Here is a 27,499-nt window from a genome sequence, read left to right as displayed (position 1 = left end):
AGCAGAATAAGAACAAAATCCTAGACGTCAATGGAGTTTGACATGTGCATGTTGCTAAGAAAATCACATAATATTCTTATTAGAATTAAATGATGTCATTTTTATCATTTTACATGAGCAAACAGCAATATGATTTTGTTTGGTTTATTATTTTGTTTTGCCTACAGCAGGGGTTTCATCCTCCTGTGAGGGACCCCATTCCCAAAATAAAGGCATATCTTTTATAAACACTCGGTTTATAAACCATAATATTATTGTTATACCTCTAAAACTAGTTCTAATAAATTAACCTTATTATATATTTTTCATTCTCACTTTTATTTTGAATTGTTAAATGAAGTAATTATTTGTATTCATTTAATTTTATTCTAATTTGCGTTCAGATAAATCATTTTTAATCAATTACTTTAATCAAATATAATTTATTTAAAACGTTTTTTGTTCATTTTAATAACTTAAGATTTTAATCAATTTTTTTTACTTATTTTAACCTTATTTATGTAGGTAAATTAATTAATTTATTTAAACACCTGGCCTAGAGAACTACTTAAAGTTTTTGAAGTGTCACATCTAAGCCCTTTCTATCCTACACAGTTTATTGGATGTTTCAGAAAGCCGTCCTATCAGAAGTGGATTTGAAGACCCTTAAAAATAAAACACAAGTTTAATTACAAATATTATGATTAAACTGTGGCTGCTATAGTGAGACTAATTTGTGGTTATTATGGTTTACTGTAAATAAAACAGATTAAGTATAGAGATAGGCGCAGGCTCCCCGTGACCCGAGGTAGTTCGGATAAAGCGGTAGAAAATGGATGGATGGAAGTATATAGAAATGTTAATAACTTTAATTAAACACTATTATAGTCAAACATTTGATCGTGGATGTCGTTGTCGTGAGTGTTTGTGCACTTACTGTAAGAGGACCGGTGATATCTTATAATAGAGTTGATGGAATGATTGTCGGTTGACCTCCTTAAGCCTCATTTTCTCCATGTCTCCATCTTGAAACCAAAGCATTAATAGTGTATGATGTGAGCTTCACCCCTGTGTGTCTGTGTCTCAGATCTGCTCTCAGCTCAGCGAGCGGCTGGAGAAACAGCAGACGTTGAACAAAGGAGAACTAGAGAAGATCCGGGTGAGACTCTCGCACGCACAGACTGCATTTATACAAACAGCACGTCACGTTTCATTAGCAGTTCATGTTGGAACTAATTCGAGCCAGTCAATAACTTTTTTAAAAACATTTGCAACAAATTTAAAGAAGTATTTACACAAAAATTTGAATAGTTTTATTATGCGCTCGCCCTGTTTTTTATTTTCCTTTGTTAGATTATTGAAAAAAGCTGCAGAAAAGATGCAGAGGGGCCAAAATATGCATAAAACTGGTCCTTACGTCCAGCATATGTTTTTATCTTTTGCTTTCTGGTACCTTTGCTCAAAAAGTTCAAATGGAGGTACAAATGCAGTACAAATCTAACTTCTGATCGACATTTCTGCATTTTGAATGATTTTGAACTGTGAATTTCCGAACGAAATATAATAATCAGATGGAAACTGGGACATCATTTCATTCATTTTTATTACAGTTTGACATGGACATTTTGTGCATAATAATTTTACAGTTTCTTATATTTAGTTTGTTTAACGTGTTGATAAAAGACAGATCGGTTGAAATCATTATGAAAAATCATAAACAATAAGACCAAGGGCACCACACACACGTGCATGTGTGTAGTGAGGTGTGTAGGTGCGTGGAGGCTCATGAAGATGATAATGATGAGAGAATGACCATCTCGACTGTTCACGTACTGTTCCACCTGGTTAACAGACTGTATGTGGTTTTAAAGCTCAGATTAACATGTTGGTGTGTGGGTTGTACAGGTGAAGGTGGAGGGCTGTGAGAAATGCAGCATTCTCTTCAATAAGGAAGGCCGTCTGAAGGTCCTGAGCGCTCCTAAGGAGGGCAGCGAGGAGGACACAGATGAAGAGAAGGAGGCGCTGAAGAACCAGCTGAGAGAGATGGAACTGGAGCTCGCTCAGACCAAACTTCAGCTGGTGGAGGCCGAATGCAAGATCCAGGTACCTGAACTCAATCCCTCACCAGACAGGAGATATTGTGCCTTTGTATATATTTACAGAACTGTTTAAAACACGGTTTCTCATGACCTTTTAAATCTGAAGTTGTATGTTTAAATGTTTGAAAACTATAATGGTGCCAACATATAATTGTTTAGAAAAGAGTAATGTTTTTACTTTTTATTAAATGTTATTCAAAAAGAACCACTTGACTACTTTGAAATGATGATTGAAAACGTTTGATGCGTTTTGTACTGAAAGGTGCCCTAAACTGTGTGTTTTCCTAAATTCTTCAAAATATCTATCTTTCCTACTATGAAGTGGATGATGTCACAGAACTGAACATTGCTAACATTCTTACAAATATCTTTCTTTGTATTTAACAGAACAAAGAAATTGAAACAGGTTTGAAACAAGCTGAGGGTAAAAGATGACAGTTTTCATTTTTGGGCGAACTAGCCCTTTAAGTACTTGCGGTTTCTTAAATGCTCTCAACAGATCAGCAGTGATAGTGACCGCTTTTAAAAGATGTCCCAAACCTTTCCTGACTCCTACCTTGCTCACATTGCAAACTACAATTTAATCTTAGCTGGCAAATGTCATTGAATGCAATCTAAAAATAGCAATAAATCAAAAAAAATCTTTTGGTAATATAAAATCTTTTGGTAATTTGGTAGTATAAAATATTTTTATACAATATTTAAAACAATACAAGATATTCTCCAAAATCAAAATTGACCATTTTGCTGTAAACAACTTTAATTTGCATACTAAATTATGACACTTTTGGAAAACTGTGTGGTCAGTTATATAAAAATGAAATGATATGATCATTTGATAGTCAGCCTGAGGTCATCAAATAAATGAATATTTAAAGTGTTTTACGTTCTCTATATATATTTAACTTATATATTTTTCTCACCATCAAGCCTTCGATCAAGACGCTTAACCTCAGTGCAATTGCCTGTTTTATAAACCCATTAGATGTGTATTCAAGTAGTAAATGCTTTTCTTTCCTCAGGACCTGGAGCATCATCTCGGTCTGGCTCTGAACGAAGTCCAAGCAGCCAAAAAGACGTGGTTCAACCGGACGTTAACCTCCATCAAGACTGTCACAGGAGCTCAAGGCAAAGAGGGCGTCTAAGAGGACCACATTCAGAGAAAAAACACTCCTCGCTTCTTCTGTCTCTGCATCTCATGTCCAGTGCTCTTACACTCAAGCTGGAACAGAGTGAACAACATGTCCTCTTCCGTTTTTCCTTTTGTATAAAAAAACTTCTTTGGGGTACCAGCTGCCCTGACAGAAATACATGTATTTACTGAAAGAAACAAGACTTTAACGCTAGTCTTTCTACTACTGATATTAAACAAATGACTGAGTGGGTTCTAGCTGACTGAACTATCTTCCGGGGAATATTAACGTTTCAACCACTGTCCTACTCGAGATTTCCTTGCACAAACACTGAGTCGGATTCAACGTAAGGTACAATTGCTACCCGATAAAATTCTTTCTGTTCAACTTTAACGTTTATGTAACGCAGGTCTGCTTTTGTGCGAGGTGAAGGCAAATGTACTGATGTGTGTGTGCATGTGTATGACTGAAGCATTCTACTTTTATTGTACAAAGCGTGTTTATTGGCTAAAATCATGGTAACTGAGGAAGACTAGAAATGGGAAGTAGACAGGTGGCACACTGTACATACTGTAGATTGTAGAGTGAACGTTCATGTTCCTCCTCGTACCACAAGCTGGCGCCTTTCTGCTACGAACAAAACTTAATGGTGTGTGTGTACGAGAATGGAACTGTGGGATATAGTGTAACTTAAAGATTGTAAACGGTCCTCTACTGGTAACTTTGCATCATAGGTAACAGGAAAGGCTCTCTAAAGCACTTAAGCATCGAGCACACGCTCTGATCGGCAAGCACACGGAGAAGAAAAGCCCAACTTTGGACAGTCACTGTGTGCACGTATAGGTGCGTGTATGTGTGAGAAACGCGTGTGTATAGAAGAATATTCTTCGGGGAAGGTGTTTGCACCTTACAGACATATTTATATAAATATCTGGCTTGCTGGAGTTCTTGTTTTTGTTAAAAGGGGCCTTGTGCACTGGGTTTGTAAATAAGCGTATGTTTTGTTTTTGGATTCATTTTATATTTTAACTCTCTCTACCTGGTAACTGTACTAATGTTGCCTCGTTGTACTGTGCTACGACATGACTCATTTTGCTTTGGTCTTAAATTTCAAACTGCTGTCTCATTATTACATGCCAAATGTACCTTTAGCAAACATTGCATTTGTGTGACCATTGTAATAGTGTAGGTTACATTGTGTACTTCCACGAGTTTCAATATAAACATCTGAACATGTGTCGTGGTCTTGTGTCTGTAATTGTTTTTGTACATACACATACATAAATGTGAATAGTGTTTTTGAAACTACGGGCAGTCAAGTCCAGGGGTGAAATAAAATATATAGTCAGTCATTACACAACTTGACAAGTGATTTAATATAAAATTATGAAGCATTTATAGGTCCAAACACTATTTTTGTTCATGACTCGGGTCACAATGTTAAAGTACTTCAAATGTATTAATTGAATTACAATTTGACCTTATTTCAAAATACAAACATTCATTTAAAAGGAATTGTTTAATTTACATTTTTGTATAATTTATTGATCATAGTTTTGATTTTTTCAAGTAAATGTGCCTGTCCCACACTTTTGAGTCTCCCGCAACATGAAAAACGGAGTTTATTATGACATTTATCAAAGACAAACTATCTAGTTTCTAAAGAAACAAACATTGCTGACATATAAGGACACCTCACCGCCTCACTCACAAGATCCCCAAAATATAAGGTAAATATCATCTTATCTGTGTCAGTATTTATTGTGTGTCCTTACCCAGTGTTGGGTGTAACTAGTAACTAAGTAATTAGTTACTGTAATTTAATTACTTTCCCCTTGAAAAAGTAAAGTAAGGGATTACTCATATGTTTTCTGTAATTTAATTACAGTTACTTTTGATGTAATTAAACTAAATACTTTGTGAAATATATGCGTGTGCAATAGTGTAATTGATATCAAAATTCAAAGTCTTAATTTAAAATCTGTGCTTTAATGTATAATTCTCACATTTGAAATACTTTGGTTAATAATATTATTTATTTGAATGAATTAAATAAGCCGTTTCATGTCTATCCTTGAATCACTTAACTAATCAAGGTCGATGTAGGATATAGAAAGTAATAAGTAATGAGTAACTAAATACTTTTTGGACAGAGTAATTTGGACAGTAATCTAATTACAATATTGAATATGTAATGAGTAACTAGTAATTAATTACTTTTTCAGAGTAACTTACCCAACACTGTCCTTACCATACAGCTTAGTGACCCTGTACTTTGAACTACATTTTAAAAATAAATGTATATTAAGATGCAAGGAGTCAAAACTAATGTAGTAGACCTTGCTAATTGACAGCAAAAATTTCATTTGGGCAACATGTCTTTGCGGCAGCACATTTTTAATGTTTACTGTATAATAAACTACAATTATTAAAATCTTAATTACTCCATGCAATATTGTTGACCGTTTTATATGAATTACAGACTCGGATTAAAATTCACAGGGGTTGATTTATAAAAAAAAGTCAGTGTAGTTGCAGAACCACCCATGTACATTCACACAGTTTTTTATGTAAAAATGAGTAAGTTCTGTTAAGATGACTGCTTCAATTATCATTTTGATAGGGTTTAATTGCATCTATACCAGCATTTTAAATGCATATGCAAACATTATAGACGGCATAACCAGGCGAATGATTGTAATCTGACTTCCTGTCTTTAATAACATTTGAACTATTTTATGAGTTGGCTAATTCGTATGTATTCCCACGATGTGAACTGTACAAAAAGGCCCTTCCCTACACCTAACATCACTGGCACAGAAGCATATTAAAACCTACAAATAAGATTGTACGAATTCATACGAATTAGCCACCTCATAAAAATAGTAAAATTTCCGTGAGATTGTGTTGGTCATAAATCACATCAAACCAATTACATAGTGTTAGATTAGATTTGGAGCTTTAATGTGCACAAATGTTGACTTGCCATGTATGAGGAAATGCTGTCATTGCCAAAAACACCACTTAAGCTATTAAAAGAGTTTAAATTGTATAGTTTCTGTGCCTTGAAATATAATTGCTAATATACATCTAGAAAGGGGGAAGAATTTGGTATCATTTATTCCCCTTTATGTTATTCAAATCCTGTGTAAGTTACTCTCATCTGTGGAACACAAAAGAAGATATTTTGAAGAATAGTTTTTGAGTCACTGCTGTTTGGTTACCAACATTCTTCAAAATATATTCTGGGTTCTACAGAATTACATCAAACAGATTAGATATGACATGATGTACAGGTATATTGATTTTGGGTGAACCTTCCATTCAAAATGTATAATCTCTGCATTTATTTGGTCTTTAAAAGTTAAATCGGCAGAAAATTGGAGAAAAAATCTGAATGACCCTGAACCTCTTACCTCAACCTGGAGTCCCAATGACCTCCCCCTTAATATTTCTCATCAATAAATCAAAGAACTTTGACAGCCGAACCAGTCACGTGACAAGTAAACAAGGTCAATAAACACAGTCAGAAGCAAAACAGTTATCCTAAAGCAAGACCCTTAATATAATTATGCTTGTGTACACACGATACCTTAACTCTTTAAATAGCAGCGTGAGATGAGATGTTGAGAGGTGTTAAGCAAGTTTGGGAATCCCGTTACACACGGTAACCTGTCATCAGTGCAGACCCGAACATAAATGCTCATGAAACCAAACCCCACAGCTCGGTCATACCTTTCTAGCCTTCGGATGCACTGGCAGAGAACAGGTGGAATGTCAAAAGCATTCAGTCTTACCAGTCACGTATAGATAGCCAGCTCAACTCTTGGTTCCAGGTTTCGCTGACACAGGCCTGAGGTCTTGTGCTTGCTAAGTCATCTAAAATAGCTTCCAATGAATAACCAGAACAGTTGGAAAAAACTCTAATGGTTTTCCCAGATGAGAGGTGTCCATTAAACAGCAGGGATCTTTTACATTTTGACGGTTAAGCAGATTAAGTTCACTGTCGTGCTCAAGAATATTCCGTTTTACCTCACGGCTCAAAGCTTGTTAACAGCCTACAGGAGTGCAGCCGTGTGGGCACTTAGGCTGCGTTCACACTGACAGTCCAAAACCTATATTTGTGCGTGAACAAATAGAAGCTGGTTATATTTAGCAAGTGTGAACAGCAGAAAAGAAATAATTATATAAATTATGAATAAAACGTTTTACAAATCTGTCTCAAGCAGTGTTGGGTGTAACTAGATACTAAGTAATTAGTTACTGTAATGTAATTACTTTTTCAAGGCAAAAGTAAAGTAAGGGATTACTCTCTTTTTCTGTAATTTCATTAGTTACTTCTGATGTACTTAAACTAAATACATGTAATATATGTGTGTGCAATAGTGGAATAGACATCAAAATTCATCCGTGCTTTAATCTATAATGATCACATTTGTTGTACATTTGCCAGTTAATAATAATACTTATATTATTTATTTGAATACATTTTCAATGTCCTTCCTTGAATCACTTATCTAAACAAAGTTAATGTAGGATATAGAAAGTAATTAATATTTCGTAATTAAATACATTTTGGAGAAAGTAATTTGTAATTACACTATTGATTATGTAATAAGTAACCAGTAATTAATTACCTTTTCAGAGTAACTTGCCAAACACTGCTCTCAAGCTACATTCATATAAGGGCCATATTTTTTATATAACACTAGGCATACACGGTGTATATAAAATAGTCTACAAATATATAAATAATCAGATTTGTACTGACAGTGTGAATGAAGTCGTGTGTCCTGTTGTTTACTCTCCCAGCCATTCGTTTTAAAAGCAAGAATTGGCCACAGTAGCAGCAAGCAGTAGATGGTTAATCCTGCCGTTGACGCCAAGTGTAACTGGACTCCTGTCGTTTCATCACAGCAAGTCATAGAACACCAACATTACCCAGAATGTTCTGTCCAAACTGACCCCGTCCAAGTGTGTTACAGATTAGGGGCTAAACCCTTTGAACCACATCATGAGACCACACATGTATCATTTGAACATCTTAAACTAAATTGTAGCTGACAGCACTTGTTTGCCTAGCAGGTTCTGTCTGCTAGTTTGTTCTGAAGAATCCTAACTCAATGCCAACGTCCTTATAATATTGCTGTAAGGTGCCAATTACTCTCGTAATTCTCATGAACCCAAAAAACAAAAAAGCCTGCTACGAGATATTTACATTTTTAGTCTTCTGTGCTTTTAGTCTAGATATGTAGCTACAATTTCAAATTATTTTGCCAGTTTTACACAAACTCCATCTGCAGTGCATATTTGGTTCTGCAAGTAAGGTTAGAACAGTGGTTCTCAAACTGTGGTACTTGAAGAGACCCGGTGGTACGTGACACGACAGAAAACTTTATATATTCATTTACCTTATGCGTTTTAAAGTGAATAGTGAAAGTGACCTAATTGTCACATACCCGAAATGTGACTTCTGCATTTGACACATCCAGAGAGTGAAGAATGGAACCAACAACCTTCTGGTCACGAGTCCCACTCTCGAACCATAAGGCCACGTATGTCAGGCGTGTGATGGGCAGCTCAAACACAAAGCGGGAGCAGACAGGCACTTGTGAGTCTCTCTCTCTCTTCCGATGAGCTACATGTCAATAAAGCTTTTTCTGTATTTCTGCACTTGAACCTCTGTTTTAAGCTGTTGTTAATGTTGTAAAGAGCTAATTCAACACGCGTCTGCATCTACTCGAGGTTAAATCAATGAATCACGCGTTGCAATGTATTTTAGATGCTTCGCTTTGACAGGAGCCTTTGCAGTAAAGTGTAAGTATCTGTTTGTTGTATATATATATATTCTCTTGATGTTTAAGTACACATATATTTTTTTAACTTATGCGTTAAAAAAGTGTGTAATATTTCTGCAAGTCCCCACGAAGAGTCATTTACAGAGCCCTGTTTACTGCACTACAGAAAAGTGTTTGTCCATCACTGCTGACTAACTTGAAAAAACATGGAAAAAACCTGTTCTTTAGTTTGAAAACACCTAGTAAATAAAAAGTGTTTGCAGTATTAGTAATACATTAGAATTGGAGGACGAGGTGTAAAGATTAAGATTCATTGGTCTACTATTAATTTGAGGGTTTATTCATGTGATTTTCTATGGCGGTCAGCAGGTGATACTTTGAACAACTCATTTTATTAAAGGTGGTATTTGATCTGAAAAGATTGAGAACCACTGGGTTAGACAATTCATACACATGCTGTGAGCGGTTGGTCCACTGCAGGATCGGTTTGTATGAATTGACAGGAAAATGTAGTAATTTCAGCATTAAATGCATATAATTGATGTATTGAAGTCATCTTATTACTTTATTCCCATGATGAAGAATTCAAAAAAGCAAAACTAGTTGCCAAAATAACCCCTCAAAAAATCTCTTCAGATTCGCACATTAGTTTACTATTGTAAAGGTGTATTTTAGTTTATTGAACAGTTAAGTTACATTTACATCAGCACACACACTGCAAAAGTAAACGTATGTGTGAGACAGACGTTAGTCCCGGCCTTTACATGTCATTTATCGTGCACAGATCATTTGCTTACTTGTTTTTCAGTCTTGAGTGCAATAATCTGACAGGTAGAACATTAAATTCTAAAAAATGTTTCTAAAGATGTTCCAGTGTTGTGGCATGTATTTTCTCTACAACTGCTTGTAAAGCGGACCGGGAAAGCACGCCCACCTGAAGAGTTGTCAGCTAGATGAAAAAGGTTTCAAATTCATTGCATTTTCTACTTCTACAACTAAAGTAAGTTGCATTTAAAGGGACAGTTCACCCAGAAATGAAAATTCTGTCAACATTTACTCACCATCAAGTTGTTCTAAGCCGGTTTTAATTTCTCTGTTTTGCTGAACACAAAAGAAGATATTTGGAAGAATGTCAGTAACCCAAACAGATCTCATTCCTCCATTTACTGCCATAAATTCTTCCAAATATCTTTCTTTGTGTTTAGCAGAACAAACACATTTATACAGGTTTAGAACTATCTGAGGGTGACTAAATGAGGACAGATATTTTATTTTTGGGTGAACTGTAATTTAAAGTGATAGTTCACCCGAAATGAAAATGATGTCCTCATTTACTCACCCTCCTATCATTTCAAACCTGTTTGACTTTCTTCTTCTGCTAACACAAGAGATGACATTTTAAAGAATGTTAGTAGCCGCACAATGGCAGTACCCATTGACTTGCATTGGTGTTGTGTCCCTACACTAAAAGTAATGGGTTGCAACATAACAGAATGTGAATGTTTGGGTGATCTATCCCTTTAAATGCGTCACACTATCACTACAAGCGTACACACTCAAAGCATGTTGAGATGGAGTGTGTACTTGGCCTAAACACAAAAGGATCGACACAGAGGAAAAACACACCACACGTGACAGTTTCATATTCATTATAGATATAGATTTATTTTTTGAAAAAGGTTTACACTTTATAGAGATTCAGCACTTTATTTTGAAAGCATAAATTGTGGCAATAAAATGACAGACAAACCACTATAATTTCATCATTTGATACCACGGCTAGCAAACATCTACTGCTGTCATGTTCAAGCACTGCTTGCTTACAGAAATTGTGCACAATCACCAATTCACATTATATTATTATACTCGATAATATCTCAAATCTAGATAGTTCTGTTTTGTTTGTTTAAATAATTTGTCAAATTACATAAAAGTTGTGAAATTGATAAATAAGAATCCCGTGGACTGCTTTCACCTGCAGTCCGACTCGAGAGGAGTATTTACAGAATCGTGGCAGAGCACGCAAGCAGGGAATTCCCATGAGAGGTATAAATAAAAGCAATAAAACACACGGCCAGATAAACCCCACTCCAAAAAATGAAGAAAGATCAATTATTAATCAGTTACAGCAGCTTTTCTATGATACTACATTCAACTACAGAATACATTCCAAACCTAAAAATGGCTCTATTGCTGGTCTATGGGAACATAAAGATCCCAGCTTACGCATGAACCAGATCAAATGACGTCTGTGCCCATCTGCCCCGGCTATATGTGGGAGAAGATTGGAGACGTGGAAAAAAAGAACATTCGCATCCGCAATTTATTTTGCAAGTGGATTGCAAGCTCGCATACTGGATGAGCAGCTCTTCTGGTTCTAGTCCCACACACAAGTCCCTTTCCTTCATAACAAGGTCAAATTTACTTTTGAAATATTGTACAAGCCTGCTGCATTGAGCGCCAATGTGGATGGAGACCTGGCACAGAAGTGTTACTGACGCCTTTGATTCACTTGTAAGGAAGAGTTAAGAATGACAAATATTTTATTTTAAGCCAAACTATCCCTAAAACACATACCAACGCATTGGGAAACTCAAAGTTTAACATGTTAACTTTGCACTTAATGCACGAATGGCATTACATCAAACAAAATATCAAACCAAGTGCCATTTTAGACACTTATTGGTTGTCAGACAATGAAACATGTTGATTTGACAAAAAATGGCTCACCGAAAAGTATAAAAACCATCATTGTTTTGCTGATATTTGGTTTGATATTTTAATTGATGTAATGACATCACACATTAAAGGAATAGTTCACCTTCAAAAAGAAAAATCTGTCTTGTTATTTCAAACCTGTATGACTTTCTGCAAAACACAAAAGAAGATATTTGGAAAAACGTAAAAACTGTTGGTCCCCGTTGACTTGCACCGTTTTTCTGTGCATTCAATAGAAGTCAAAGAGGACCAAGGGTTTTTTGTTACTAACAATTTTTTAAATATAATATTTTGTATATATAATACTCTTTTTTCAATTTCATCTTAGACGCCATCTTCAGACTTGAGACGCAGCTGTGCGTATGCGTTCCCGCCACTGATATTCCAAACACATCGCCTCTGATGAGCAGAATTAAAACTTAAACTCAACTAAAACATGATTCCTCACAACATATTTATGAAGACCATCTGCCTGCCAACACCACCTGGGGAGGCAGGCTGGCACTTCGGGAGAATATCTTATTGCTTCTAAAGCATCGCAGCAAAACAACACGGCTACTTCGCATACTTATAGAGACAGACTGTTTATGACTTAGTTTTGTATTTTTAGATGAATGAAATGTCCCTGTCCCTTGTCGACAACAATCTGATAAATTGCTTTGAAATATTTGACAGCGCATTTGTGAGAAAGCATGTATTGTATTTATAAGACTAAGCCTATGCATTACAGTAATTTGACAAAGTGATGCTTTTTGGTATTTCATAAATCTAAGTATAACAATCTTAACCTTAATAAAATCACTGTGATTACTAAACATATTATTTTTGATGTTCTCTTATACAAGACATCAGTGTTCTATAACAAGTTATTAATAGTTATTAACAGTATGTATTTTATGCCATTGTGGTGCATTATTCCACAATGTGCTTCTTCAGCATTTGAATGGCTTTAAAAGACGGCTCATCCTTGACGAAATAACTACAGTACATGAAAGACTATGACATGATTTTTATTTGAAGCATTCTCTGCTACACTTTATAATCTCTCTTTTTAACTCCATATCGCGTTTTCATCATTATGCGGTGCATTGGCTTGCCTTCAACTCCCAATTGTAATTCGTTTGAAATGTGTTCAGCGCTGATGTGATGCGAGACACGGACAGGGGCTTGTGTGTTTGACGACCATTCATAAAGCTAAAAAAGACAAACCTTGTCTAGTTAGGCCATTTCCTCTGTCTTAATTTCGCTATCTCTATTGCATTTCCACACAAAACTTACCCATACAAGACTTACCATCTCTAATTCAAAAATGACACAAGTCTCGTCTGGTTGGGAAGGACAAAAACACATTTCTTTTGTAAAGAAAATTTTAAGAAACAAAGGAAGAAAAAATCACATTATAACAAACAAGGATATTGACGCTTGCCAGAGGCATGTTGTTCTATTGCAGTTACTAACTGATTACTACTAAACTAGTGCTAATCCGTAATATTTCTTTGATTATATCCCATTTCCTCCTATTTTTGAAGCTACGATACTTCACATTCAAACACAACGGCTAACATATTACTTAATACACGAGGAGACTACCGTACTGTATATAAGTGGACGGGTTTAATATATATTTATTTATGTGAGCTGGGAAGTTGGTCAGCTGCATTTCTTTGAGTGAAATCTAAGATTGTTGCTCTAAGGTTATTATTCAGAAATTGCGGTTACAAAACTGTTTTGACATCAATAGAATACCAGTGAACAAATGACTAGTACACGTGTGAAATAAGGAAATACTGTATCTAAAATAAATTTCAATACTTATAGAGAAGCATTCAGACTATAGTATGACATTCAGAAGGATGGTTCATGAAATGCTTCTTTTGCCGTTACTGTGCTCTGTGGTTGATATCTGGGAGTATTTTGATTGTTTTTAATTAGTTAGCCTAAAGTTGCGCTACAACAAACCTGCTGAAGAAAAACTTAGAGATAAAAAGCAATCTTCTGCTGCTGCACCAAACAAGGCATGTTTTCACACCGCAGGCTGCAGAACGTGGTAGATGCAACAAATGGCATCGAGCGTTCACACTGAAAGGCTTCCTGCTGTATGACCGCCTCTATACAGAACCACAGCGTTGATCATTCTAGGCAGTTTGTAATTGTGCTTAACTGTTTTTAGGACCATTTGGTTTAATGGTGGAAAAGCATCTATGGGTTAGTACTGTATGTGGGGTTAACTGTAACATTGACCTTCTACATATACAGGGTTGAACAAGTTTGACTTTTTCTCTGTGTTTGGTGTTAGAAAAGTACATTAATTCATTTTTTATTATTATTGGGTAACGTAGACAAATCCAATATTATTTGTATTTCCGACTTGTTGCCTAAAACATTAGCACCATTCACGTCAGAAATCCCTAGAATTTATTATCTAGTCTTGAGAACATTTTTTATAACAGCAGGATTAGTTTCAAGAATACAATGATAATAAAATGAAGAAATCACATTAATCAAAACGGTGTAAAAATAGTGGGCCACAGAAAACTTCACAATAGCAGTATGTTAAAATCCAAATAGTAGGATATTCTACACATTCTACACAACTGCAGCTAAAAAATGTTTCGATTTAGTCAAATTTACCAACAAAATCTGTTAAATTCAGCACTATTTTATGAGATGGCTAATATGAGCGAATTCGTGCAATTTTATAAGTACGTTTTAGTACGATCTGCTTTCGCGTCAGTGACGTTAGGTTTCGGCCTTCAGTGTTAGATTTTTCTAAGAATCCCGCGTTTTGTAAGATTCACATCGTAAAACAGTTATGAATTCCCGTGAGACTAGGTTGAAATCATCAAACAAAAGTCTTCTTTAAAAATAAAACCTACATTTCAAAAGATAAATATGTTTCCAGTGCAGTCTCAACGTGTTTTCTGTTGCATTCAGTAATAAAGCAAAAATAAAGCTCAGTCCCTAAATGTTTTTCTTGCAGCTATATTTCTGCTAACCAACGCTGTTAATACAGGCACCAAAATAATAAAAATAATACATACTTTACACATGTGGTGTGAAACAGGCCCCAGTATGTGTGGAACAATGGATGGCCACCTTGCTGCATAAAGGAAAGTTACCTGTGCTTTGCGAGGAAAAGTGAGTGACTGGGTCACGCTAGCTGCCCGTCAGACCTGCTCACACAAACGTGTTAGTGATGGTGTGTATGAGTATGCATCTCAGTCAGATGTGCTTTAGAAAGACCTGCATGTATGCCTGTCATGAACAGGTGGCCATATGTTTGGAGGACGACCTCTCAACCCAACCAGAACTGCAGACTTTGGTCGACTGAGCATGCGAGCATACATACACACACGCTCGCGCAGATCTAGTGAAAAGACACGATCAAGCTGCTGAAGGTGCAACAAAAGAAGCATTACTAATCTACTGCAAGTAGATTAAGAAAAGGGCTTTCATATTGCATGTTCACAAGATTAAATTGCTTAGCATATATGTACTGTATCTACTGTATATATAAAATTGGAAGAAAGCTATATCCTAGTTTGTTTACATATCACTTTACAAATCTAAAATCATGAATACCAAGAATATGTATATGTATATATACTGTATATAAATATACATAGGTACATAGGTTTATCTACACATATATATTTATAGTGCCACAGACCATACATATATATGCATATTTGTGTATATTTATAATATAGCCACACATACACATGTGGTAAATATACAATGATAATGCCTATATTGCAAAGCCAAGTCAAGAGTAACTCAACTGAACATTCACATCTTCTCAAGTAAGCTTACAGCCCAAAGAAGTTCAAGTGTATTGCTATATACGGAGGAAACGAGGTCCCCAGCCGGTTTTCGGGACGAGCAAGTCAAATGGAATATTGCTTTTGTAAGATTGGTGCATTTTTGGATCCATAGATAGGGTATGGATGGGTTTGGGTGGAGTGTATGAAGTTTGGGCCATTTCTGTGCGGTGGAGACAGCCTGGTCAAGCCTGGAGTGGTACGACACTTTAAAGCCACACAACCTGATGGTTCTAGAAGTCAGAGAAGAGATCTTGAGGACCCAAGTGAATAAAAAAAGGAGCGATGGTCCGAGGCTGGTAAAAGGGATTGTCAATGAAAAGACCACCTACAGTAAGGACAAGAGCAGAGAAAGCTGCGATTAATGGTGCGGCCCGGAGGAGGCAGGGGAATACATTCTGATGAAGGTAAATGGAGTTGGGGTGTGCCGCAGGGGTGGATACTAGGGCCTCTGCTCTTTCAGGCTGTACGTGGAGTTTTCATTGCACTGGGAGCGTTTCAGGTTAATAAAAAACATCAACAACTTAAGCTGCACGTTTATCACTTTCCGACAAAAAGAAAAAAATCATACAGGGAAAAAACTATTCAAATGGAAATAACTCTGAGATTGTTCATTCGATATAAAAGGCAGAGGAAATGTGAAACGTATGCGGCAACTTTGAAGTTTCCGTACAGATGTAGTTAGTACATAACTCTGACAAATCAGGTCTGTTGTGATTTTCGAGAGAGTATAGTACAATGACAGCAATAATCACTACCAAAGAGGACAGGCCATCGGTTGAGAGTGGACACTTGAGGATGGCCATGAGGAATGGGTGGGGTGAGTCCGTTAACAATGAATGGGAAAATCGTGACCACTCATGTAACCATGGCGGTTGTATTCCTCTTTGGTAAGCGATGATCATGACCCAGCCATAAGCCAGCACAAGCACTGCTAAAAAAACCAGACAAGAAGTCTTGTGGTCAATTTTAAAACGCATTTTAATCAACTTTAGCTCAAGAAGCGTAAAAACAAGGACAAACCTTTAAGTAACGTGTAAGGCAGTCAAAATTAAGTGGGGTCATCTTTGGAGGTATCTGGAAGATTACCAGGCTATTTGCAACTGGCCTTAATATGAATTTGCTTGTGCTGGCCTTTGGAGGAGTATGAAATAACATCTCACACACAATTGTACACTCATCAATAAGTAAAAACAAACAAACAAAAAGACATATCAGTAGCATGTCTCCATGGATCCCTTGTTGCTGCTTTCGATTCTCCGTTGTAAGGCTGTGACTGGAGGCTCCGGTGTGTGTCCGTGTGAGGGACCATGTTTGAGTCGTGTAATGTGTGTGTCTCTCCTTGAGATTTTAACTCTACTGACCTTCTAGCAGAACAACAAAGAAAGAAGCTATAGCCTGACTAGCTTTGAGTTTTAATGAAGTTACCATTTCTTGGGACAACAAAATGTAAAGATCTATGGATGATGTAAAGGTCACTAAACACTAAAAGATTTTTCCAAAGATTGGGCTACATTTAAAACAAGCTGTAATGAGAGAATTAAAGAAATGTTTTGGGTTCTAAATCACTATTGCCATACTGACGCGTGCCCCAGAAAATCATTTCAACTCATCCGATGCTCGGACAGAATAGTCACAAGTCCTGTGACCACTAAATCTGTCTGCTCAAAGTAATATTTAATGTTTTACAACTTACGTTAACTTTAAATTGCACAAATTTAAAGATACTATATACGGCCTGGCCCATGGAGCGTGTCCTTCCGGTCTGTGTTTGGCTATCGTTCTATCTAGTTATATAAAACACTTAAAATTATATTTAATGAATCTTTAATTGTGTTAAATTCACTAAAAAAGACTTAACAGTTATTGATTCTTTGCAGAAGTCTAACAGAAGTTAAGTTTGGGAACGCATAAAGTTTACGTTGTTACTGCTGGAATCATCCATAAAGACGATTCCATACCAACGAAAATTCCATAATATAACCTTAAATTCAACCAAGTAAAACCACGAAAAGAATGATTTAGAGCCCGAAACATTCATAAAACAAACATGAAATGTTAATTCTTAACTGCTATTTTCAGTACTAAATTATAGAATGCGGAAACGCCACGTCGCCGACCCAAGCAGTGTCAAACATACACCAGTCAGTTCTTGGCAGTTCATGAAGATAAGGTTTATTTGTCAGCAGTAGTTTGTCTTAGCTCTATACATCTTAAACAACTCCTGATATCCGTACATAGATTACGCCTGTGTCAAAACAAAACCTCTTCCCATTCTACAGAGAAAAAATTACAACCATGGTAACAAAAAAAGGCTGAAATAATTTAAGTTTCCAAGAATGAGGTAACAATTCACAGTACAAATCCTTCAAGTTTTCTATCTGAAGAATGTAAAACCTGCATTTCCTATTAAAATCAGAGAACAGTAAGAACAAAAAAGTGATAATGAGGAAATAAAAGCACTTGACAGACACCCTTATAGCTATCCCTGCATTTGATAGGGCTGTGCTACCTGACCACCCCTTCTGATGTCATCTGAAGCTGTGCGTGCGTGTGTATGTGTGTGTGTAGACAGGCTCCTGAGCTAAAAGGAGTAGTAGTGGGGGACGGGGTAGGCGGGCATTTTCATGATGGGCAACAGAAGCATTCTCTTGGGCAAACCTAGAGAGAAAACGAAAAGAGCACTCCACATAAGTCCAGGAGAAATTGAAGAACTTGAGGGTGTCTAAAATAAAAGCTTGTGCCAATTTAGTCTGTTCTAGCATGGGCTTATGCACCCCATAGAGGGGAGGACAGTGAAAAAAACAGTAAGAATCGCAAGATTAAGAGAGGGGTTAATCAAGCATTTATTCGGATTAGAAATAAGATGTGTTATATCAGGGTATAGATCACTTTGCAAGATGTAAACACTGATCCAGAAACACTTCTGGTTTCAGTTTTTTATTATCTTACATATGTATCTAAATAAATCTGAAAGGTATTTGTTTAACATTGTCGAAATCGGTTATAAATGTTCTGTTGGTTGTATGTTGTTTAAAAGCTTGTGCAACTGAAACAGGAAGTTCTTCTGGATCAGCGCTGAACCAGAATTGTTTACATCATCCAAAGAGGTCTATAAAGTCTTGTGACCTATCCAATAATATGGTATATCGTGATCATTTGCAAAATATTGTTAGCACTGACAATTCGAAAGACTGTAAATAATTTGAGATAACATGTAAACATAATTGTTTACATTTCTCTCCTTTTCATATCTTTTAAAATAAGCCGTGTACTTGTTTAATGAAATCAACAAATAAAAAGCTAGTTACATTTGTATGAAAAAGTGTTGTTATTCACGAAAATAATTATATCTGACTAAAATGCTCTGACTGATACTTATAAGTGAAGTAAAAAAAGCAATTTAGTTAATCTAATAGCCGGTCTTAATTTAAAGATGGCTTTTATTCTCCTATTTCTATCAGACTTCATTTAGCAAAACCTGCAGGACTTTGCGATGCATAATCAAACAAATCTGCTGCAACTTTTCAAGATTGTCGCAGATTTAACGCATAATTTGGCCGAAGACACACAATGAAGACGCACATCGTGCATTCCGTCAAAACCTGCTCCAAAAGTCAAGCAGAGATTCTCTTAGATAGAGAGCTACAGAGAGATAGAAGGGTATTTACTCTTAAACTTGGAGAAAGCTTAACGGCCAACAACATCCTTTAAAAAAAAAACTAATTTTTCCAGAAACATCCTCACCTTTTTAAAGCAAAATTAGAATAAAGCCGCCACATAATCAAGCCATTTTGGACGCAGAAATCAGCAAAATTCGGTGGATTTTAATAAGTAAATATTATGTCACGAAATGCAATCTACCTCGCAGTCTATAAAACTGTCTATAAATAATTATTTAATTAAATCAAAATCATAATTTATTCATGAATTACATAATTTAATTTTTACTCTATTTAATTGGTGTTAAAAAATGACCAAAACATCATTAATAACCATAAAAGACACTACAAATGCAATAGCGGAAAATACGGTATACCGTTACAAAAGTCCCAACAATTACTGCAATAATGCATGAAAAACACATGATCTTCCAAAAATTGGCTTTTAACTAATCTTCTGACTAGTGTATTGTCTGAACTGTTGTTCATGGGCATATGGAGGGATACAGAGTGGTGCTTCGTCGGCTGGCGCTCTTATGTGGAGTGTTCATTCTATGATGTGTGTGTGTGTGTTTGTGTGCAAACAGAAGCATAGTCGTAGTCTCACAGTCGCTCCCATTTAGAAATCCCAAAGCAGCAACAGGAGGCACAGGGTTGAACAGCATGGCTGGTGAGAATTAATGCATGCACACAGCTCTCAGGCACCCAACCAGAGAGATGGTAAGCGGGGGGGGCACTGTTCTTTTACAGCACGATTCACAGGTTTCACCTTCCACCTAAAGGAACGCTCTTTATGTGGCAGGCAGAGACCAGGGCGCTGGGAGCGAACCCGTATCCACCCCCCGCCCACCCCCCTTATCCTCCACTAAACGCAGAAAACCCAGCAAACAACCCTCCGAATTCAGACCTCGTTCCCGCAACCCCACCTCACCTAGTCCCCCCTGCACATAAGACTCATTCAAAGCATCCTTATTTGGGACGGATCGGAGAGATGATCGTAAACTACACAAAATGAATAAACACCGACGGTTTACGCATGAGTGCGATGTCATGTCTTTAAAAGAAGTAGTCCATCAAAAATGAATTCTTTTCATCATATATTCACCCTAATTTCATTTCAAACCTGTATGAACCAAATGAAGATACTTTGAAGAACGTCTGGGAACAAAGAACACCGACTTCCATTGCCCTCCATTGTACGGATACAAAACCACCGAGACATTTTGCAAAAGATCTTTTGTGTTCCACAGAAGAAAGAGTCATAAAAAGGTTTTAAACAACATGAAGGTGAATAAATGATGACAGAAGATTTATTTTAAGGTGAACTATCTCTTTAAGTAGAGCCTTGAACAGCCCCTGTGTGGCTGCGTTTTCGCGTTACCAAATCTTACGAGATTCTTTGTGTCTTGCGAAACTAACAAAAATAGCGAACAACTGCAGGAACAGACAGTATGTCAGTTTTTCGAGGCTAATAAGAAAGAGATAAATTAGAAATATAAAGAGATCAAATTTGTTTTAAATACAGAACAAAGAAATATATACAGGTCTGAAACAACTTGAGGATGAGTAAATGATGACAGAATTTTATCTCTTTAACCGTGTTTTTTTGTGGTAAACCTGCAGTAATAAGGGTTTCTTGGTTAACCACTGCCATAACTTTGGTTTTCCTACAGTAATCATGGTTTTCTTGGTTTAACAGTAGTAAAACCATGGTTAATAATGCACATTGTGTCCTTTGAACTTTTCTTTAACTGTGAAAATAGCTTATTGCTTCATTTTATTTTGGTTGGCTTTAGCTGTTATAAACACTATCAGATGAGGCCATTAACATTTTACGCAACTCTAATCGCAGATGTGAGTACTTGGGAACACATTGTTGCGGCCTACTTGAACATACTTAAAAGCACCAAAAAGCTTTTGTCAAGTTTAGCGCTCTCTCTCCCTTATCGATCCATCACGCGCAGCGGCTGCTTTGAATGATGTAACTGTGTGCTGTAGACAGCAGCACTAAACTTGACGCCCACAGAGCCGCCCAGACTGAAGAGAAATGGGCCAAGCGTCGAGCAGGCAGACTAGACAAGCAAAGTCACACTCAGGCCAGATGCAGCAAGTCTTGCTCCAACCACAGTTCAGAACCAAAAGGTTATGATTCGGTTCCATCATCCAGGAAGATCATTCTTTACCGGTTTCTTAGTGGACGTTAGATTTTGGGGTTCTGCTAGGTTTCAAAGCCCAATCTGAGAGCTGAATGGAGGAGTAAGTGGGGGCAGATTTGGACCGTAGACCCTGACTGGAGGAAGGGTGGACAGGAAGGAAGGGCGTACGTACCGTATGCGGGAGCAGCAGCCGCTGCACTGTACCCGTAGGGCGTTCCGAAGCCTGTGAGAACAAGGTATTCATCATCCATGGTGAAGCGCTCGTGTTAAAGGGTTGGTTGACCCAAACATGATAGTTATCATTCTTTATTTACCCTCTTGTCATTCCAAAGACAAAGAACAAAAACAGCATGATAGAACTATTATAAAAATAATGCATGATGTGATTTTCTTTTCATGGAATCTGGCTACTTGTATTCATAAACTGTGTTTGATTCTGTGCATTAAAGAGATCCAAGTTTATGAATGACTTCATACCTTCAGTTCCAAACCTGTATCATTTTTTTCTTCTGTTGAACACACAGAAAGATATTTGGAAGAATGTTAACAGCTGACACTTCTGGGGCACTATTGAGTACCATAAAAATGGTTGTCAAAGTTGCCCCAGAACTGTTTGTTTTCCTACATTCTTTAAAGTATTTTCTTTGGTGTCCAACAGAACAAAAAATATTCAATAATTCTTTCTACTATGGGAGTCAATGGTGCCCTGGAAATCTCTGTTTCTTGAATTTGTCTAAATATCGTTCTTCGTGTTCAACCAAACAATAGAAATGTATACAGGTTTGGAACAACTCAAGCGTGAGTAATTCATGACAACATGTTCGGTTTGGGGTGAAATATCCCTTTTAAGGTGGAACGGTTTTGTTTGTCTGCTGTCATTCATGAGGCAAAATGACGACAAATACTAAATTGTGTGTAATGCATTACAGTGACTGTAAAATATGTATCTTAGCTATAGGAATGGCATATCCTGAGTTTTGGTATTTGAGCAGGGCTAGGTTTTGATAAGGCATTGGGCTGATTTGGTCAGCAGATCTGGCAACCCTGTGTACAAACTACGTACATCCAGGAACTCTTATATCCTGTTTTGGTCCTCATAACAGAATCAGCTGCATTTCTAAACGTCTTTGGAAAACAGGGACAACATTGTTTCAACTCTGAGTGTTGCATTACACAACAAAGTGTCAAACTGTAGATTATTTTAACAAAGCACTTAGGAACCGTGACACAAATGTGAGAGGGACTTTATAACCGCTATCATATGATATATATATAAATAAGTAGATAAATTAGGTATAATTACGTATACAAATCTACTAAAGAGTCGAGATTCCTAAACACAGTATGTGGGCTTGTAAAACTAGAGTTGCCAGAGAAGCAGCTGTAAAAATCTATGAACTGTTTATTATTCAGTCAACACAAAGTTTTCACAAAGTAGTGTGGCTTTACGCACCTGGCGTGACGTATCCTGGTGCAGCGGCACTGACGAATGCTCCTCGCGTGAGGGCGGGACGTCCCCTCCCCCGCGCTGCCTGAGCCGCAACCGCAGACACTGCAGCAGCTGCAGCTAATGCCCCTTTAGACTACAGCACACACACACACAATTAAAAACCCCACAGTTCACATGACAGCTTTAATGTGATTATTAACCCCAGTGCTCATGAACTACCAGACACTGTGACTCATGACTATAGATGTTATTGATCTGTAATCAAATTGATAATTGATAAACCATTGATAATCTACCTGAGGGATGATTTTTTTCTTCTTGTTGCCAGCAGCATTCGGCCCAGAGAAGAGTTTCTCTAGAGCGGCGAGAGCAGCGCTGGCTTTGGCTACTTTTTTATTGGGCCCTGCGCCACGGAACTTCTGTCCATCAACCTCCACCTGCCAATGAGAGCATGTATGGTGAGGGTTTTAAACAGGAAATGACATCATACGTTTGCTATTTCTGACCTAATGCTGCGTTCACACCAAACACGAATAAATTACATACAAAGGCAATGCAAAAATGGCAATAGATGCGAACTTGTGGCAGGTGAGTTGAATGACGTGAAACTGTCGGTATGAATGACGCAAATCAGGTGGCACGAATGCGTGAAACGGACCGCGAGAATGTCTCAAATCGGGCGGCGCGAATAACGCAAATCAAGCAGTGCGAATGACGCCAATCGAGCGGCGCGACTATTGTGAATGCAAGTGAAATGTGTCTTCAGCGTTAAAATAAAAAATTTCAACTTGAGCGAGAAATTTGCGCAAAGGGCTCATTGACACCTACTGTTTGGTGGAAGCGTGAAGAATCTCCCCGCAACGTGATGTTTTTCTAGTTACTTGCGCATAGATAACAGACTTTTCCCGCAAGTCATAAAAAGCGTGGAACGTGATTGTTGCCGTTTGGTGTGAAACTAGCATAAGTGTGAAATGTAGTGTCTTTAAGGTCATTTCGATTTTTTCGGGACACAACAATGCAGCTTTGTGTTTGACAATTATCCCCAACCAGGTTAAGCAACGCCCACTATCAATCACCACAAATAATGGTGGATGTGTGTCTCACCTCCATGACAAAGCGTTTGTCGTGACTTCCTCCGCTCTCTGAGATGAGCTCGTACTTGAGGCCTCTGCGTTTTTCATTGAGCTCCATCACAGGGTTTTTGCCGCTGGCCGTCAGAATAGGACCCTGAGTTCGCACCTACACACATATCCAATTTACATTTCATATACAAACATATACAATTACATTTCACTTTTGACGCTGTGTGTGTGTGTGTTTGTGCACCTCCAGTGTGTTGGAGTTGTCTGAGGAGTGTGATGTGTTATTGCTTAAATGTGTGGTTGCTTCGCTTTTCCCTTCCCCGTCTGACTTCTCATCTGCACTCATGGAGTCCAGGTCTGTGTCGAAGCCCGTGGGGTATCCCATCGCCTGAAGCACCTACACCACATGTCCACAAAAACATTACTTTACTACACACAGGGCATGACTATTGGTAAATCGGTCATTCAGTACACACTTTTATCCAATTTGCCTTTTAATCGCTCTTGTTTTTGCATACACTCTAAGTCTATGACTCCAAACACCTCTGGTTCATACAAGTCAAATCTTTCGCCGATTTTAAAATAAGTATGAAAAGTGTCAATTTGAGAAATATGGTGGAGGGAAATGTTAGTTGTAGTTCGAAAGCGCAAGGAAACTGTACAGAAAAATATTTCATGGAAGAAGTAATACAATATTTGAATCACCAAAAGAGTAAATGGTGACCTTCCATTATTTCAACTATGCCACACGACCCACAATTTTAATGAGTATGTAACTTTTGTCACAAAAGAGAACACCATGAGCTAAAAAGCTACAATATTAATACATATGAGAGTGCATATAACATGCCCAGACCAAAAGTTTGGGCACAGAAGTACCACAAAATGATGCATCATGGTGGGAGAGTTTGGTTTATCTTTGCGGCCAGAAGCCATCAAAAGTGGACCGGTTTCAAGGATAATGAGCTCATTATTGAGAGCGAATTCATGATTGAAAAGACTCTGAGCTTACAAAAAAGTGCCCAGAAGAGACTGAAATATGTCCACGGCACTCAAAGCTTAAAATCACTGTATCAGTGTGAATCCAGCTGCCGGCTTCACAAATAAACGCTGATAACATCACTCACTTTCCTGGCCCAACACATCATAAATGACCAAACATAGTGTTCTGAAATCTCATTTATAATCAGACATATACTGAAATCGAACCCAAATAATGTTCATTTTTGGAAGGTAAACGGTGTCTTTAAGAGGCTCTCATAAGATATCTCTGAAAACTCACAGTGTGGGTATTAACAAAGCATCGCCGTCAGACTGAAACCTTGTACCTCCATTTTTCATTAATCATTACTATTGGTCACTCATTATGTTTTGTCTGTGGGTTTTGCAAATATTTAACAAATAAAAAAATATTTAAAGAGCTTATCGACTCTGACCTCACAGTGTTCAATTGACGAAATGATTCAAGTGTGTGTGTGGGATGTAGGTAGTAACAATCGTCAAGGTTCATACAATTATATAAGCTTACGAATATCATGTCAAAAATTTGATTTAACATGGCGGTGCATCAGTGCGTTACATCCTCTATTTTCAATACTACACCAAAGTCTGTCTGTCTCTCTCACACTTTTACTGTTGCGTCTTTGATAACACGAGTAGACCACTTAGAGACACAATGTTGCACCTCAGACAACTTTTAAACGCTGTAAACGATGAATTGTGATGAATCATTATTGATTTATAGAGCACATTTAAAAACAACGCAGGGTTGACCAAAGTGCTGCACATTACAGCATACTCATAAACTGCCGGTTACACATTCTCAAACGACATATAGAATAAAACTTACAACTTTTTATTAAGCAAATGTGTTTTCAGTTTTGTTTTGAAAGAGAAAGTAATGACGCCATCTGGATTGATGTTGGAAGATTATTCCAGAGTTCAGGGCCAAGGATCGCAAATCCCCGATGCTTTAACCTACATCTATGAACAGAGACCCTTCCAACACTTTCTGATCTAAGAGACCTAGATAGAATGTGCCAGTGTAACATAAAAAAAAAAAAATCTCAATTCTCTGTTTAACAGATGAGATATTGAAATGGGAGAAATGTGATCAAATTATCGCCTCCCCGTCAGCTACAGAATTGATTTGATTATCAAATTTAAGATCAGAATCAAATTACACTCCAAAGATTTTCGCAAAAGGAGTGAGATGAGAGTTTGTGTTTACATAATATTTGTCCATGCACTGTGCATATTTATGTTGTTTTTATAAACACAAACACATACACAGACATGTATATATTTTGGAAATTATTGCATGTATGTATTTATACATTATTTAACGTTTATTGATTTTTAAATAGTAACACGTATGTGTTTGTGTTTATAAAAACAAAATGAATCTGCACGGTGTAAAGACTAATATATTATTATTTAAACACAACTTTAATTACATTTTTATTTATAATCGTTTAACATCCCTACTTTCAACAGCGGTCCAACTTCAAAAGAACATTATATGAAAATGCACTTTATTTACAGATGTATTTATATGGTTTGTGTTAAACGCAACGTTTTCAAATAAAATAATAAGACATCTAAGAATGCTATATTTACCCTAAGCAAACATGATATTTTCTTGCATTTTTAATACACGATTATTTGTTATTATATTATTATTATTTGTTTTTATGCATCTATGCAGTAAACGTTCTCATCAGCATCGCGATGCGTCCTAAAAACAATTATATTTAACAGTCCAGTAAGAAGGCAAGATCATCAAGATCGCACCAGTGTTCATTTGTCAGTCTGACCTATATTGGGTCTGTTGGGGCCATTAACGGCTGTGCACAGCCAGAAAGAGGATTAAAGCAGTTCTGTGCTCCACACAGACTTCAGGATTACGTGGATCTGAGCCTTTCATTGCAATCCGTGAATTACTTGTGTGTATGTGTGTACAAGCAACATAAACCTTGTTGAACAGACCGACACATTTCTCTAACTTAAACTCTTGTTTATAAGTCAAGATGTAGATATACTTGCATAGACCAACATAAACCAATTTCACATTTGCAATTGTGCTTATACATATACTGAATATTAGCACAGCAGATACCGTTTGTGAGGAAATCATCTGTGCTAATATTCAGTACTGTACATCATCACTCTTGCATGTGTGATACTGCTTAAAAGTGTAACCTTTACAGGTTTTTATGCCACTCGTTCACTCAGTATACCTTGACAGCCACGTGCAGCTTGGCGGTCTTCTTCGAAGAGCCGAGGCCTCATAAACGGTGCCGTCCACGTCTACAGACATGGTGAAGACAGGGGCATGAACCGGACCTGACTGAGACAACAGTTTATACTGCAGCCCCGGCCGGATCTGGTTCAACCGCATCAGAGCGTTCATGGGCTGGTTTGAGTCTATTGCTTTGCTGTCAAGAACTGCTGAAATCAGAAGAGAAAGAGACAAGAAAGAAATGAGAAGCAATCCCAAACTGAAGCTGTGTGTGGACAATATTCGGGGATGCAAATTTCGGTTGTGAGCAGCTTTAGTTTGTTTCAAAAACGTTCAAGAAAAGTGAAGTTGAGCCTTTTT

The 27,499-nt window shown here is 37.1% G+C and overlaps 2 protein-coding genes and 1 long non-coding RNA gene across 4 annotated transcripts in view; 2 read left to right on the top strand and 1 right to left on the bottom strand.

Annotated features, from left to right (window-relative positions):
* Window positions 1–4,447, top strand: part of LOC130411374 (rab GTPase-activating protein 1) — a 78,138-nt gene extending 73,691 nt beyond the window's left edge. For both annotated transcript variants that reach the window (XM_056735968.1, XM_056735967.1), the window contains 3 exons: window positions 1,067–1,138; window positions 1,885–2,082; window positions 3,101–4,447. In XM_056735968.1, coding sequence (XP_056591946.1) covers window positions 1,067–1,138; window positions 1,885–2,082; window positions 3,101–3,223 — 393 coding nt within the window. In that variant the 3' untranslated portion in view covers window positions 3,224–4,447. The remainder of the gene's footprint in view (window positions 1–1,066; window positions 1,139–1,884; window positions 2,083–3,100) is intronic.
* An 11,444-nt stretch (window positions 4,448–15,891) lies between these two features.
* Window positions 15,892–27,499, bottom strand: part of strbp (spermatid perinuclear RNA binding protein) — a 52,834-nt gene continuing 41,226 nt past the window's right edge. The window contains 8 exon segments of the mRNA XM_056735966.1: window positions 15,892–18,209; window positions 21,539–21,589; window positions 22,820–22,949; window positions 23,113–23,253; window positions 23,921–24,055; window positions 24,143–24,295; window positions 27,138–27,181; window positions 27,184–27,348. Of these exon segments, the coding sequence (XP_056591944.1) occupies window positions 18,133–18,209; window positions 21,539–21,589; window positions 22,820–22,949; window positions 23,113–23,253; window positions 23,921–24,055; window positions 24,143–24,295; window positions 27,138–27,181; window positions 27,184–27,348 (896 nt within the window). The 3' untranslated portion in view covers window positions 15,892–18,132.
* Window positions 18,221–27,242, top strand: LOC130411373 (uncharacterized). The gene is made up of 3 exons (XR_008905065.1): window positions 18,221–21,602; window positions 23,148–23,274; window positions 27,108–27,242. It is a non-coding gene; the product is annotated as an uncharacterized LOC130411373 (long non-coding RNA).

The sequence above is a fragment of the Triplophysa dalaica genome, chromosome 22, assembly GCF_015846415.1.
Source record: "Triplophysa dalaica isolate WHDGS20190420 chromosome 22, ASM1584641v1, whole genome shotgun sequence".
Lineage (NCBI taxonomy): Eukaryota > Metazoa > Chordata > Actinopteri > Cypriniformes > Nemacheilidae > Triplophysa > Triplophysa dalaica.
Note: the sequence above shows the minus strand (reverse complement) of the source record. Positions and strands in the feature narration are given on the sequence as shown.